Raw genomic sequence first — 15,973 nt, forward strand, 5'->3', positions numbered from 1 at the left:
TACTTTACTGATGCGGAAGTTGAGAGAAATTTACCCGAGGACCCAGCCTTGCTGAGGTTCAAAGCTGGGACGTGCTGACTGCTCTTGTGGGGGCTACACGGACACGATCACCCCCACAGCCTCATCAGGCTCCCTGGGCACTCAGCTGACATCGGGGGCCCCCACATGGTGCCCCATAAGCCTCCTACCTGCTGGTCAGAGCTCCTCCGAAATTCACACCCACCGTGGCCATTAAACCTGATTATTATCTCCGGTGATGTGTACATGCCTTCCCCACCTCTTGAGTTTAAGTACAGCTGGGCACTAAAAGTGTGGCTTTAAGGGACGCCCGGGTGGCTCAGTCAGGTAAGCATCTGACTCTTATTGTGATCTCACAGTTTGTGGGTTCGAGCCCCGCGCTGGGCTCCGTGCTGACAGCGTGGAGCCTCCTTGGGATTCTCTCTCCCTCTCTCTGCCCCTCCCCCGCTTGCCCTCTCTGCCTCTGTCTCTGTCTGTCTCAAAAATAATTGAATAAACTTAAACAAAATTTTTTTTGAACCAGTGCGGCTTCAACATTTATTTGGTAACGGTTCCTTCTGCATAGGCTGCGTGGCTCTGGATCGTCCCGGGATATGTTGGCTTTTCACTGGAATTCACACTCTCTTCTACGGATCTTCAAACGTTCAATGGCATACAGAGGAAGGTTTTTGCTTCACACTTAGACACGAGGGTCAGACTGACGACAGACTCCGCGGGGAAACCCCGAGAGGGAGGGGGTCAGGCGTCGCCGGGAGTCTCAGAACTGCTGAGGGTCTGGCACCTCTGAACGCAGACAGGGAAGGCACGAAACGGGGTGGGCAGGACCTCAGACCATGGCCAAGTTCAGACGAGGTGTCCTAGCGAGCCAATGTGCCCCTTACAAGAATCCTTTCTGGGGGCAAGAAGGGCCCGGCACCGTCGCCGTGTTGCATCGTAAGGGGCATCGGCTGGGGGAGTTTGTCCACCTCTGCCGGACTTTCTCGGATGGACTTCTCGACGGCGTGTGGCCCAGCAATTGTCACAGAGGCTCCTCTCTCGCTGTGCGTTTTCTCTGAGGCCCTTCCGGACCCTGGGCTGGAAATCCTCCCCTCGGACCGCTGGCCTTTAGGGCTGAAGAGGTGCGGTCGTGCCCTGGAAAGAGACATCCTTTGAGCTTCAAAGACCCCGTCGGCAAACTGGGGACAGCGGCCATGGCGACATCAGAGCGTGTTTGATAGCTGTGGCCGCAAGACGCAGGCTGGGAAAAACCTGGAAAGCCAGAGCCCGCACACCTTGGTCGGCCTTAACGCCGTGGGGGGCGGCGGGGGTCTCAAACCTTCCCGAGCCGCTGGCAATCCTTCTTGAGTGTCAGAGGCTACTTTTGAAAACGAAACGAGCTTTATGCTAATTGAAAGAAGCCAGACGCCAAGACGGCAAGAGCGTGACTGCACCTCTGTGACGTGCACAGAACAGGCGCATCCAGAGACAGGAGGCACGTTCGCGGCTGCCGGTGACGGGCTGGTGGTGGGTTTCTTCCGCAGGCGACGAAAGAGTTCGGAAACTGGAGACTGGCCACGGCTGCACGAGTCTGTGAGATCCTGGAAAGCAGTGAACCGTACACGTTAACAGGGCAAATTCCACACTGAATGAGCTCGCTCTCTCTCTCTCTTTCCATATACGTTATATATAATAAACAGAATTGTGCTTCTAATCTCTCTCTGTGGATTTACTGACTTTGGACAGCGTCAGACTTTCTGCTCCAAGAACTGAGTTTACTTCCAAGGGTTTACCAAGGGCCACGGTGGGGGCCGGTGCATCGTGTCCTCCGCGCCACTGGCCTTACCAGATGGCCTCTGAGGGGGCCTCGTCCCCGGTGACGAGGGTGACCCCGGGCCGAGGGCTCTCTCCACCTTCTGCAGCTCAGGGTGCAAGAATTAGCTGCTTCTCACCAGACAGCTGCCCTTGCCCCTGTTGGCCTGGACGCTGCAGCCTTTCTCTGTTCGCTTTTGTGGGGTACAGATGGTCCCCTCTGCTCCGAACCTACAAACCTTGCCAGGAGGGCTGGGCCGCTCCGTGGCCCACGGCGCACAGCCCCGGCGTCCGCTAGAGGGAGCCCTTGGCGCCCACGTCTGTTCTGTCATTGCTCTGGTCCAGCCACCCTTCCCCCACTTCTCACCAACCCAGCAGAATTTTCTGTCCTGGGATGTGCAGAGATCCCTTCTCCTCCTGCCACCTGCTCTCAACTGTGACACCCGGATGAGGAAATTGGGAGAAACGAATCAAGTTCCAAGGTCACTCCTGGGTGTGGCCGGATTAGCATCTCCTAAGAGCGGGAGCACAGAGCACAGACCCACAGGGCCGGCCGGCTGCTCGCATAGCAGGACAAGCAGAGGAAAGAAGGCAGCTGGGGGGGAAGAGGGTTTGTCCATCAGGGAAGAGTACCCTGCCACAGGCTTTTGTCTCTACTGCTTACGTCATTGTCTTTCTACAGAACGGGGTTGCTTTCACCGCCAAGGCCACGGCGATGTTGTCAGCAAGGATTAGCACTCTTGGGTGGGGTAGGACCCTCTTTCCCAACAACATCCCCCGGGCCTGGCGGCTTTGTTGGGGGTCTCCTGTCCCCCGCACACCTGCCGCTCCCAAGCGTCACCACGTTCGCATGTAAGGGAAGGCCAGAGGGCTGGAGACGAGATGCCAGCCACGTGGGACTGCCCCAAAGCCACCGTGAGAGTGAGGGGGGCACACGTGGGGTCCGCGGGTCCCCGTCTTCTCTGTGCACCTGTTTTATATTTTGAATTTCCTTCCACTTGCGTTTCCAGAAAGCCTTCTGTGATTTAAATTGTGGGTTACAAGGATATCAGTAGAAGAATGCTGTCCAGATTTTCAGATTTATTAAAGCCCGTTTGTTATTGTAGAAACAACCGCAGCGTCTCTCCGAAGGGAAATGGCTGCAGGGATTCTGGAACGTTCCCGCGATGATGCGCCACGCAGCTGCTGAAGTGAGAATAGGGAGGGCTGTGCCCTCCGGTCTGGAGCGTCGTCTGCGATCCGGTGGGAGGGGAGGCGAGCGGGGGCGTGGGGTGGGGGTGCCGTGTCCGCCTCTCTGGGTGAACAGACTGCTGTCTGGTTGTCCACTCCGGGTACCTCGAGGGGGGTGCCTGGGATGGGTTCGGGGCAAGATCATTCACTTTTGTATTATTTGTTAAAACAAGTATGTAGAATTTTTGTAATTTAAAGATGCAAATGAAGATAATTTTGGAAAAAGTGTGGAAGGAATGGGGATTTTGATGGGGGAAGGAGCAGAGGGGTTTGGGAGCATCTCACAAGATTTGGGGGCAGAGAAACCCGGGCAGGAAGAAGGGGTGATGAATGCTGGGTCATCGGGCGGTGGCTTCTCTCTGTGTGTGTCCCTGCGTCCACACCTTCCTCCACACCTGCAGAAGTAATCTGGTCCTCCCCATCACGGCCACACCCAGGTGATGATCCCAGAGTGACACCTGTGCCCAGGCCCCGCCTGAACCCCAGTGCTGACCTATACAGGGGCCCTTAGAACACAAAGCCACCAGAGCTGACTCCTGGGGACACTCGCCCATCATCGTGCCCCTCGGCAAAGTACCTGGGAGAAGTTTCCTCTGGTCACGGGGGATGGGTTCCCGCAGCCACTTCCTATGACAAAACAGATTCTTCTCCTTAGCCTTCAACCCCACAGTGTCTTCTTCCCACGTGGGGGGGACGATGCGGGGGTCAAAAGCCCTGGCTACCTGCGAGACTGTCACCATCTGAATTCGGCCTCCATCACTCGTCTTGGGCCAGCTGTGAAATCTCTAAGAACCTCGCTTCCTCATCTGTGGCTCTCCGGCCCCGCCCAAGGAGGGCGTTTAAATGAGATAGTCCACGAAAACACACTTGACCCGTCCTCCCGCAGAACCAGTGGGGGCTGCCCACCACACCACCACCACTCTTGTTCCTCTTCCCATCCATTACAACACCAGCTGAGCCAATGGCTCCGTCAAGAGCGAGCTTCTGCCAGACCCCGGGCCCCATTCGCCCGGCAGGCGCGAGCGCTGGCATTGTGGAAAGCAAGAAGGAGAGAGAAGGAGAAATCTGAAAATAACAATGCTTTATTTGATTTATGTCACATTTTCCTAAGTGGCATCTAGTTTCAGAAAACAAAGTTCAGGTCTGCAAAAAATGCACGTACAAATCTTCTAAGGAGGTAACTCTACAGAAATGTACACGACAGGACCGAAGCCTGTAAGGTACAGTTAGAAAGCTCACATCCTAGGGTCTGCTTGGGTCTCTGTTCCAACGGAGTGGACAGCCCCTGAAACAGGTACCCGAGAGAGCCGACGTTATTTTTAAATATATATATTTATATATACGTATGTACGTACACGTGTGGTGTTTTATCTACAACGGCGCAAACCTCTCGCAGAGCGCAGGCGACGGTATTCCCTAAATAACAATGGCAAGATCGTTGCAAAGTCATCCATACCGTATTTTAAAAACCAGGGATTATACAATCACAGATTAGATATACAGATATATGCACGCGTTTGCACGCTGATTGAAAATGTTGCTTGCATTGACTGTTGCTTTGGGACAACAAAGGGGTAACACTCAGTAGCGACTCATCAAATGAAAGGCAACAACCGGCAACCTGCTCACATGCCCGCTACGTCTGCAAAGGAAAATGCAAACAAGGCTCAAAGGGCTGGTTACAGACAGTAACTTTGTTTTAAACATACGTGTTCTCAGCCCCTTCTACAGTGACCCTAAGATTATAAAAAACGGAAAACCCACCGTGCGGCTTCGGTGGCCCATTTTGTCAGCAACTCGGACAAGAAGACTCTTTCTACCGTTTTTGAGTGGCCGAGAACTTAAAAATGACATGTTGATGGCGACGCTCGGGCGTCATGGAAATGTCATGGGAAAGAGACCCCTGGGGTACACGAGGACAGAATTGTCAAAGACAATTATACAAGGTAAAACTGTAAGAACAAAATAGCTACCATGACCATTGAAATACTTTCAGGAAAACCAAGACCCAGGGGACCGTTCGGACCGGGTTGCACCCTGAGATCTCCAGGAACCCCAGACCCTGGGGGTCCCAACCTTCACCCTGTGTTCCCCATGACTTTTACCTCCCCCTCGGCCTAATCATTCTGTCCAGCGGGAGAGGGCACATTCGGGGCGGCCCAGGAGGGGAGGCCGTTTTGGTGACCTGTGGGGCAGAAATGGGCAAGCGGTTTCCCCCAGCTCCCTGTGCGCCCCCAGGCTGTGCTGGGATCTGTTGCTGGGCCAGCCCTCAGGGCAGGTGGCGCAGAGGAACACCGTCCACCTGTGAGCTGCTGGCAAGGGCTTCCAGCAACTCCTTCCCCGGGGGGACTGGTCTGGGGGAGGGGGCCTTGAGAACTGGGCCCAGCGGGCCTGCAGTGGAACGTCACCGGGGCGCTCTGTCACCCACCGGCCTGGCCCCAGCATCCCCCACCCCGGCCCGCCCGGCCCTGCTGCGCGTGGCGAACGCCTCCCGCGTGCAGAGGTGAAATGCTGTTTAACTGTACACGACACCAGGGCCACGTTTAAGTTCATGTGCAAAGTGCAGGCCAAAGGCACCCAAAGGCGACGAACGGGATTCTCTCTTCCGTTCACGCAGATACTCCAGGACAGGGAGGAGCTGCCCCACGGAGGAAAACCTCAGCTCCGTGTAGTAATGTCGAGTTTTGCTGCTGCTTCTTTATGTGGCTTGGGGCTCGTGCCGCTCCCAAGATTTGGTGCTCCTGCTTAGGGGCTGAGGGAGGACCCTCTGGAAACCGGGAATTGCAAGCTCGGTGAGAAAGGCACGCGCGTCCGGGGTCATGTCCTCGGTCGAGACCGTGGGGGGTCTCCCGGGAAGGAGGACCCCAGGGCTCTGCCTCCTCCGTCCTGCAGCCTCAGAAAGCCGGGCCCGGACACAGCAGCAGACTCCCCCCACCCGCCCTGCGATCAAACAAGGACACTTCATGCTCTCGCTTCCTCCTCTTCTGCTTCACGATGGTCTTTGTGCTGCGGGAAAGTCCCCAAGCTGTGCCCCCACCAGTGACAGTCCCTTGCCCGGGCCGCAACACGGTACCTAATGTGCCTGGTCGTTTTCTCCTTCGCGACGCCAGGGGGACTATTTCTGAGAACAGGGAGGCGTCAGGGGCTGAGCCCGACCTAAGCTCATTTCTACAAAGCGGGTTGACATAAACGCACCGCGGATTCCCTCGGCCGGCCTCCGTGCGCCCTCGACTCGGCCACACAAGCGTCTGTTGGAGGAACGACTGCAGGTTGGCACGTTCAGAGGTAGCATACGAAATCGGGCTCGGGCTAAACCCTTCTGTCTGCGCCAAGATGAGAGAAAGAAACGGGAAGAATGGGCGGTGGTTCTCGGAAAACCCAGCTACACCGCCTGGAAGGGCGGGCGTGGGCGTCACCTTCGCTCTGCCTTCCTGCCCTGGACGCTTGGACTTCACAAACGGGCTGAGCTGAGCCCGCCGTGAGGCGTCTTCCCTGCCCTGCCTTGCGGCCTCTGGCCCCAGGGAGGCCCCCGGTCTTTGCAGAGGGCGATGATCCCAGAGGAGTCCAAGGACAGTGACCCAGAAGGGCCGAGGCGGGACTGGAGGGTCTGCGGAGGCAGGCGGGTGCGGAAGGAGAAGCAGAGGGAGCAGGTGAGCACACGGAGCCACTTCGAGCCGGTCCCACACGTGGGGTGCCCTCCGATCTTGCAGGCCACCCTTCTGTCCCTGTCACTTAGGATTTGCAGGGGCCAATCGTTCTGCCACTTTGCTCAGCCCGGCTCTCTGCTTGTTTACCAGAGGTGGGAGCGAAGACCCGTTTGAAGGCCAGGCCTTAAGCACCACTACCCTTAAGTCCTTGCTCCGGGGGAGCTAAAGCAGTGCACAGCACCGGCCTCCTTCTGGGTCCCGCTCACGTCCGCCTGGGGAGCCAAACCTAGGGAGAACATGCTTTCCCCATCACAGCCGCCTCCACAGAGGCCAGGCCAGAGAAGTGGGTGTCCGGGAACATGAGAGCGAGGAGAAGGGGATATTCCTCTGACGAATGGCCACCAGTGCCTGTGTCCCCGGAGCTCACTCCAAGACGGAGGGGATTAGAGAGGAAGGGGCACACGGGCCGCAGCGCACTGGGGGGCTCGGCCCTGTTTGAGGTTGTGGCCGACATTGACAGGGCAGGAGGAAGTGGGTGGGGGTCTGGGAGAACAGAGCAAAGCACAAAGTTTTAAGACACAACATGGTGTCCGGAGAGGAAGGTGAATTTACAAGCGGGGGTGTTAGACCAGAACGCCAAGTAACAAAGCGAGAATCTTACTAGACGCACAACAAATGTGTTCAAAATGCAACCTAAGAACCCATTTTACCTAGTAAGATTTAAGCAACTCATTCTGAACTGGAAGCATTTAACACTGAACACAAGTGAAACGTTTTATGTAAAATATTTTATTAGCAGTCTTGACTTCTTAAAAGTATCTAACGTCATATTCGCACACTCTGCACTTCCCCATCTTGGGTGTTGTGTTTGACCCTTGGTCACATTTACATGGCATTGGATGTGGGAGCCTCAGTGGATTTTGACTACGCTCTTGGCCATCTGCACGGCAGGCATGAAGTGGAATTTTCTCCCACCTTCTGGGAACAAAGGATGACGGAGAATTTGGAGACGGAGCACGTGTGCGTGCACACACACACACACACACACACACACACACACACACCAGCCCTCTCTAGCCCGAGCTAATTCTCAGGTACACCGCTTTAGGAAGCTAAGACCAGGCCGGGGCAGAGGAAGGCACCTCTCCACGAGACAGGAGTCAGCTCAGCCTCCAAGGCCGGAGGGACAACCCCATGCCGGGCGATGGTGGGGGGGAGGGTAGGGGCATGGGCCACCCTCCTGTCTCGGCTTTCTGTTTGGTGGCAGCCAAGTCCATAATGAACAGCCACTAAGCTAGTGTTCTAGTATTGCACTTTATGCTTTAGGAAGTATTTTCATGTGTATTTGTACATCACAAATAGGAGGCAACAGGGCAAAGCAAAAAAAAAAAAAAAAAAAGACCTGGGGTCAGACCCCCACTCAAATTTCCAGGGCGCTCTTCCCTGGTGTCGGACTGAGACCTCGCCCGTCCTCCCCCGCCCGGCCTTTTGCATCTGCAGAATGAATACAACCCCCGCCCCATCACCTGCCGCCCTGGAGGCCAAGCCACCTCTGGGTTCCCTCCCCCTGGGTCCCCAGGGCCTGAGACACTAGCACCAAGCACGTGGGGAGCACCAGTGACCGTGTTTGCTGAGGGAGGGGATGAACAGAGGGCCCCCGCGGCTCCTGGCTCGGTGTCCGGGACAACCAGCAGGGAAAACACGCTCAGTACGCGGCGGCCCGGGCTTTCCGTCCTCTCAGCCAAACCACAGAAGGTGGCTCCACCTGTCCCTGACCTCCCGGTCATGCTCCCCGGGAACGTGGCCTTTCTGTGGGTCTCTGGGATGAGCTTTGTCCTGGTCCCGAAGGCCCCTTGCCCAAGGTGACATCACCAGACTCCAGCATCTTCCATGTACAGGGTTTCTTCCCTCCCTGGGGAGAGCTCCCCATGGCACCCACGCGGGACCCTTGGAAGAACTGCCCCCTCCGGCTGGTCCTCAGCGAGACCAGGAGCAAAAAGGGGCACAATCCTACGGTGGCACCCATGGAAGGCTCCCAAGGTGCGGCTGGCACCAGACCCCAGGCCCCGCAGCTGTCGGACCCCGCTGCTCCCCCTTCTCGCCTGACAGGCCGAACTTAGCAGCGAGACCCTTTGGACTCGCGCTTTTGCCTCTCCTGATAGCGGAGGGGCTTCACATCTCTCACGCAAGATTTCACTCTTCCCTCTAAATGAAGAATCACAGAGACGAGAGGAGGCATTGCATTCAGAACTCACGACGAGAATTAAACCCGGGCAGCTGGCCTCGATTCAGTCCCAGCAGGTGGACACCCCCCTCTTAACCGCAACGAGTTCAAAAACAAGTCAACAGGTGGTCTGGACGTTAGCTTAGGTCATCCGAGTGAGACGTTGTACCCAGCTACCTGGGGACGCAAAGAACACCGTTGGCCTCACTGTCGCCCAGGGTCTGTGTGAAGGCGCCAGCGGGGGGCACCTGCCGCCGACGGGGGAGGGACGGCATCCCGGGACTGACCGCCTCTCTCAAGGCACCCCAAGGCCTTTCTGAGCAAATCCCCTGCCTGGCCACGACAGTATTCGTGCCACACACCAGTCAGCGCCCTGTTGCTTTGCACATGCATTTTCCTCGACAGCGGACAGCCTCACATCCGCCAGATCTGCCCCCTACCCGTCTTCATCTATTAAGGGACAAATGTAATTTCTCAAGAGTGGAAAATGGAAAATGCAGGGAGCATGCACTCCTAGGGAAATATTTCCTTCTGAGGACGCAGGGACACTTGGAAACTAGATTTTCGGTCTCAAGGAATCTGTTTCCTTCTGAAATGGCTGAGACACTGCACGGTGGGCTCGGGTCACAAAATGGTGCCTGGTAGGGGGAGGGCTGGGTCCTGCATTGCAGCTCCCGGCCAGCCTGTCCTTAGCAGGGTCACAGACCTGCCTCCAGAGGGCTCACCTGGAGGGAAAGAGGTCTTTAAATACCCAGCACACCTGATGTCACTGTGGCGTGACCAAAGCCATCCCCCCGGCCCCACCCCCTCTCTATTTCACCAGGCTGTTCCCATGCGGGACTTCCTACCTGCGACATCTTGCAGGCAAATCTGTCTTGAAATTAAACGAAGACTTTTTATGGCGCCTAGAAAGCGATCCTGGTTAAATCGCTTCATCTGGCCGGTGATGCCCCATTTGCACAGAACCATGAAACTCAAAGCTACGTTGTAACATGTCTCCACTGTGTTTACTAAAACGGATCAAAGCGGGAGCAAAGGGATCACCAAGAGGAGCAAAGCGATCACCAAGTATCTGCGAGTCAGATCCATGTGCCGGCAAAATCTGAACGCTCTCCATTCTCTTCAAGTAGGAAATAGAAGCTTTGGGAACACGGCTGAGGAGGCGCAGAACCTCTCAGGGCTGAAAGCGGCCTTGAAGACTGCCCCGCGCTACCGTTCACAGACCAGGAGATCCAGGCTCAGGGCGGGAAGGAGCCAGAGTCGCGAGGAAACCCCGGCCCCAGGGCGAGGAGATTCCCAGGGGGCAACACTCCATTCCCTTCTTTGGCCTCTTCTGACCTCCACCCTGTGGTCGGTCACACTGCCTCTGACGGCTGGTAGGCGCCCAGGCACCTGGGAGCAAGCCAGAGGCCGTTTACCCCTCCCCTAGATGCACCCTCGACCTCCTTCACGGGGAAGAAGGAGCTTCTGATCCGCGACATCGCCACCAGCCCAGCCAGGGCTGAGAAGGAGGAGATGCCACCGAAACGGGGCTTGGCAGGTGGCATTGCCCACAACCCTGTCCACCGCCTGGCCAAACCACAGGCGTCTCGGCCACACGGTGTTCGCCGCTTTCTTGCAAAGGCCTTGGATGCTCTGGGGTCTGGGCACCCTCCCCACCGCCCCCCCCCCAGCCACAGTGGGGTCCCCTCACGGCCCTCCGTGTGCCCCCCTGGACTTTCCGCAAGCCCAGCACCCCCAGCTCCGTGGAGGTAGGTGATGTGATACGTGGGGAGAGAGACACATGGGTAAAACATCAACAGAGCCAATTTTCTGGACATGTTGTAGGCAAAATTAAGGTGTTCAGAGAGTTAGGAAGAAATAAACAATATGTTTTGCTTAAGATAAGAAGCACGGGGGGAAACAGAAGGCTTGGGGGGCGTCGGCCAACCTCACCCTCCAGCTTTCCTCACGACTTCTTGAAATTCCGGCGCGGCTGAGCGCGTGCAGCTCCAGAACCTTCTCTCCGCCGGGGACCGAGTCTCCATCTTTTACAGCTTCAGCCCGAAAAACGAGACCAGCCCCGCGGTGAAGTTCAACCCCTCGCCTCTCGAAGCAAAGTGTGTTATTTACCCTGAATCGTGTTCTTCGACGAGTACTAAAAAGATACAGTTTCTTCAAATGGATGAGAGTTATCGGCTTTTGGCTTGGAAGGTGACTTCTCCGTGGAGAAGGAGGCAGACCGTGGGGGGGGGGGGGGGGGGGGGGGGGGGGCGGTGACAGCGACAGTCATGAGCGGGGCCGCGGGCGCTGGCCTTCCTCCCCGGCCGCCCCGCCGCCACGTTGTGAAATGCTGCTCGAGGACACACCTCTACACCCACTTCCCCGGCGGAGCCAGAAAGGGGGACGGAGCGAAGGCCCGGCCGGGCTGCGCGGACCGGGCGGCCTGACGTCCGCGGCCCGAGGGCGCTGCCAGGGCTGGGTGGCGGGGGTCCCTGTGTCCGCGGGCACAGCCCTGCCACCGCGATCCTACAAGCCACCCTGGGCCGTACTGTCTACTCCGCCCTCTGCTGGCACTCCGGTGTTTTACCTCTCGGCCCGGATCTTGTATCTCAGGACGAAGTAGGCAATGAGGCGCAGGGAGATGAAGAAAACCCCCAGGACGATGAAGTCCAGGTAGAGCTTGGCGTCCTCCACGTCCAGCTCCCGCAGGATGGCCTCTGACTTCTGGAAGTGGCACGTCTCGTCGATGCCACAGTGCAGGTCCTCCCGGTCCAGGCCGTAGATGGACAGGATGACCCCTTCGAACCCGTACCTGCGGAGGAAGGCACAGAACGTGAACACGGCTCTGCCCGCGGCCAGGGGACCCCGCAGCCCTGCGCGGGGGGGGGGATCTGGGCGGGCCCCCAGCCAGCCCTGACCCATAGCGTGGCCGCTCTCCCTTCCCCAGACCTGTCATCATGGAGATAGCTCCCAGCCCTGCAACGTCGTCCCAAGACAGACGCATCCAGCGGCTTGGCTGAGGTCTGTCCAGTTTTTGTCTCCTCCAGAGCCTCCTCCCGAAAAACCAAACTGGACGCACAGTAGGGATTTGTTCAGTGGAGAAATGAATTGAAAACCCTTTGATCAGGGCGCCTGGGGGGCTGAGTCGGTTAAGCATCGGACTCTTGGTTTTGGCTCAGGTCACATGATCTCACGGTCCGTGGGATCAAGCCCCGTGTCGGGCTCTGCGCTGACAGTGCAGAGCCTGGTTGGGATTCTCTCTCTCCACCCCTCCCCTGCTCATGCTCTCTCTCCCTCTCTCAAAATAAATAAATAAAATTTTTTTTAAAAAGCTCTCTGATCACCTCTGATATTACATACTTTTTTTTTTAAATAGTTAGGACCTGATCACCTTCAAAGGAACGTAGAACATCTTTTTTTATTAGTTTTCCTTATTTTTGAGAGGCAGAGAGAGACAGAGCATGAGTGGGGGAGGGGCAGAGAGAAAGGGAGACACAGAATCCGAAGCAGGCTCCAGGCTCCGAGCTGTCAGCACAGAGCCCGATGTGGGGCTCGAACTCATAGACCGTGAGATCATGACCTGATCGAAAGTCAGACGCTCAACCGACTGAGCCACCCAGGTGCCCCAAAGGACCGTAGAACATTTAAATAAAACCCTTCGTGCCAGCTCTCGTTCTGTCCCAGCTCTACAGCGCCAGAACAAAAACACCAATTTTTAGGAAGAAAGACCTGGGTTTCTGATTTCTTGGTGTTGGAACGCACACCGATTGCTGAAACTCTGTACGAGTGCTTTGTTTTGATTTTGTTTTCCTGAACAATACATCTGGGTCTGAACTGACATTCTAGAAAAGGAAAGCTTCTTCCCAGCTTCGGATCTCATGCGTCACCCGGAGTCCCTACAGCCGGGGGAGGCGAGCTCTGAAGGCGGGCGCTGTCCAGTGAGGCCAACGTGCCAGGAAGCCCCCAGCAGAGAGGACGAGGTCCGGGCGCCACAGTGCCGAGGGGCCAGGACGCTCTTGGTCGAAAACAGTAGGATGTTTAAAACATGACTTGGTTTCTCTGGATTTACACGCGGTCAGAGTGACGGGTGCTGTTCGTTCCCGAGAGGAACGAGGTTCCTAAGATGAAAACACTCTCCCCACGGCAGCTCTCCAAAACAGGTGGAATTTGGGGGTCCACAGTGACTCCTCCAAGGCACACCCTGTTAGTATTTATTTTATCCTTATGTGTGTGTGCGTGTGAGTGTGTGTGTTGGTGCCAATGGGAACACGTAAGACTAAGGGAAAAAAATGAAAGGCACCAACGGCCTTGGATCCGTGATGCAAGCATCACGCTGGCCTGTAACTGACGGCTGAGAAGTGGCTTTTGTCCCCTCCCTCTGTGCGCACAGCGCTCCGAGTGATGAGAGACGTCACACACGCTACCTGACGTAGGAGATGTACGACATCCACTGCAGGTAAGCTGGGATCGTGTCGAAGCTGACGAAGAACCCCGAGAAGAGGAGGACGGGGATGGCCGTCACAGGGCCCACAAAGGTTGCCACCTGGCGGGACACAGAGAGCACGTGCTCAGAGGCGGCAGGTGGGAGGTCCCGCCCGATTTCCTCAAGTGTCCCCAGGAGGCCATCCCCCACGTGTCTGCAGGGTCGGCAGCAGCCGGGGCCGGGCCAGGGTGTCAGGCTGGGGCCCACGAGGCCAAGCTGGCACGAAGGAGCCCCCGTCCTCCAGCAGCAGGGAGCGGCTGGGATGCTGGGCTTGGAGATCAGCGGGCCCCAGCAGAGGGGACGGGAGGCAAAGAGACAGAGCCTTCTGCAGGGCTGCAGCGGGGACCGCAGTGACTGGCGGTGAGGCAGCAGGAACAGCACCTGGAGGGTCGGACAGCCAGGTGCTGCCACCGCGTCCGAGGGAGGAAGGGCCGTGAGCTCTATCCCCTGGGCACCCACTGCGGCCGGTGGGCCCAAGCACTTTCCACGGCCATCCCGGGGGTACCATCGCTACTCCCATCCGTGGAGCCAGGGGCCACCCTAGGGGCTAAGCAGGTGGGGCTGGCGGGTTGGGGGGCAGGGCGGTGCCGGACACGTGAAGGGCACGTGAAGCCCCAGAGAGCACGTGGAGGGGCTCGGGGCAGGGTGGGGGCACAGACTGCAGCTGGGCGGGGGGGAGGTCCACGGGGTAGTGGAGTGGACTCCCCAGAGGCTGGAAACCGTAGGACTCCGAGCCAGCTGCGTGAGCCTGACCAGACCGTGTTGCCTCTTGGGCCTCAGTCTCCACATCTGTGAAATGGGGACAGCATCCCAGCTAGCGGGAGGGTGTGGGGGCGGGCTCCATGAGCTGTCATGTGCCACCCGAGGGCACCTGCTGGTGGCAGTGTACCAACCCTGACCGGCCACAGCAGTGTGAGTCCTTCCCCAGGGAGCGACCAGGTGAAGCCGATCCAGGCGGTCAGGACAGAAGCGAGAGGGGGGCTTGGGGAGGAGGGGTGGTACTGAGCCCCGCCAGGGCAGCAGCCCCGGCCGCACTGGCCCAGGTGGGGGAAGGGAGGCCCCTCAGGTGGTGCTTCCTCCGCCGGTACCTGCAGGGACGTCGAGGCAGCTCCAATCAGCAGACCCAGGGACTGCGCCACCAGAGAGGTCATGGTGCCCAGCGCGGCAAACAGGACGAACCTCACGGCGTCGGACGGCTGTGACGTCATCCAGTACACGATGCTGCAGTAGGCCACCGGGAACATGATCTGGAAGCACAGGGTCCGTCACGCCCCCTGCAAAGGGCTGCCTCCCCCCACCCCCTGCCGGCAGTGACGGAGAATTCCCGCCCCTCTTCCAACCACGCCCCTTCATTCACACACCTGGAAGGGGACATCGGCCATGGTCTTGGCCAGGTAGTAGGCTTTCAGGCTGTACCAGTAGTTCAGGTGCTCCCGAAGGAACACTCCCATCTCCAGGGGGACTAGGAGACAGAAGGACGGAAAAGGGGTCGGGCGGACGTCCCCGGCCAGCTGGAGACGCGCCCAGGCGACCCCGTGCTGAGCTGGAGGCCGCGGCCTGGGCCTGTGTGCGTGCAGCGCTCAGAGACGGAGCGAAAACATGTGAAGTGAATCACCAGCCTGGAAAAACTGCCGACTGGTTTTATAACCCGAAGAGTCACCGAGCGGAAAATCAAAGAGCGGAGGACGTCTCCTTGGAGACTGAGCGTTATTTTAGAGATGCGCTCAAGTGGTTACGGCTAACCTCACCACTGACCAGTGTGAGTCCTTCCGTGGGCGAGAGCCCCCAAGCTGGTCCTGAGGATTCAGGGCCATTTAGGGCGGCAGCACTCGGGCCGGGGGGCGGTTTTTACGCCAGAGTTCACGGTCAGCCCGAAGTGAGCAAGGGCAGTGCACTCACAAACAATCCGGAACTACACAGAAATCCATCCAGAATAGCGTTACCTGCTCGCAAACTTGGCCACAGCAGGCTCCCTTAATAAGTGAACGAGGTCATTGCTACCCCAGTAAAATTTGAGGGATTCCTAATTAGAACACCTTTCAGAAACCCCCATCAGCCTTCCTCCATGCTTACAGATATGCCATTAGTGATTAATTCCTTTGGTTTAAACATGGTATGTATTTTCTCGTCTAAGAGAAAGTATGATAGTACCTGTCAACCAAGAAAATGGCACTTCGAAGAACCAAGATAGTACGCGTCAGAAAAGTCATCTATGGGCCACGCCCCGGTCTCAGCGCCCCATTGGTGGGTGGGTCTAGGGTCAGGCACTCACATGTGAGAACAGTGGGCATGAGGGCCGCGAACATGAGGAACAGCATGGAGAAGAAGAGGAAGCCGGAGTTACTCAGGACCTTCTTGGCTTCGTTCCCGATCCCCAGGTAGAGCAGGCCGATGAGGAGGCCGATGCCGATGTGAGACGTGATCCGCAGGTGCGTCAGGACCTGGGGGCAGACACGGCTCTCACTGGTGTTCGCGGGGGTCAGGCAACGACAACAGGGCCAAGGCCTCTGGAGGCATCGGCTGCTGATTTCTCCTCCAGAAAAACAAGCCTGAACCCTAAACCAACTCTCTCTCTCTCTCTCTCTCTCTCTCTCTCTCTCA

The 15,973-nt window shown here is 57.5% G+C and overlaps 1 protein-coding gene across 6 annotated transcripts in view; it reads right to left on the bottom strand.

Annotated features, from left to right (window-relative positions):
* Positions 1 to 547: 547 nt before the first annotated feature.
* Positions 548 to 15,973, bottom strand: part of ABCG1 (ATP binding cassette subfamily G member 1) — an 81,044-nt gene continuing 65,618 nt past the window's right edge. For 3 of the 6 annotated variants that reach the window (XM_042998475.1, XM_042998474.1, XM_042998473.1), the window contains 7 exons: positions 15,645 to 15,813; positions 14,734 to 14,834; positions 14,461 to 14,619; positions 13,314 to 13,432; positions 11,477 to 11,701; positions 1,449 to 1,595; positions 548 to 1,149 (listed from right to left, as the gene is read on the bottom strand). In XM_042998475.1, coding sequence (XP_042854409.1) covers positions 876 to 1,149; positions 1,449 to 1,595; positions 11,477 to 11,701; positions 13,314 to 13,432; positions 14,461 to 14,619; positions 14,734 to 14,834; positions 15,645 to 15,813 — 1,194 coding nt within the window. In that variant the 3' untranslated portion in view covers positions 548 to 875. Of the gene's footprint in view, positions 1,150 to 1,448; positions 1,596 to 4,122; positions 4,679 to 8,458; positions 11,702 to 13,313; positions 13,433 to 14,460; positions 14,620 to 14,733; positions 14,835 to 15,644; positions 15,814 to 15,973 lie in introns of those variants that run through there. The other 3 variants (XM_042998478.1, XM_042998477.1, XM_042998476.1) reach the window with 2 other exon arrangements.

The sequence above is a fragment of the Panthera tigris genome, chromosome C2 (genome assembly GCF_018350195.1).
Source record: "Panthera tigris isolate Pti1 chromosome C2, P.tigris_Pti1_mat1.1, whole genome shotgun sequence".
NCBI lineage: Eukaryota > Metazoa > Chordata > Mammalia > Carnivora > Felidae > Panthera > Panthera tigris.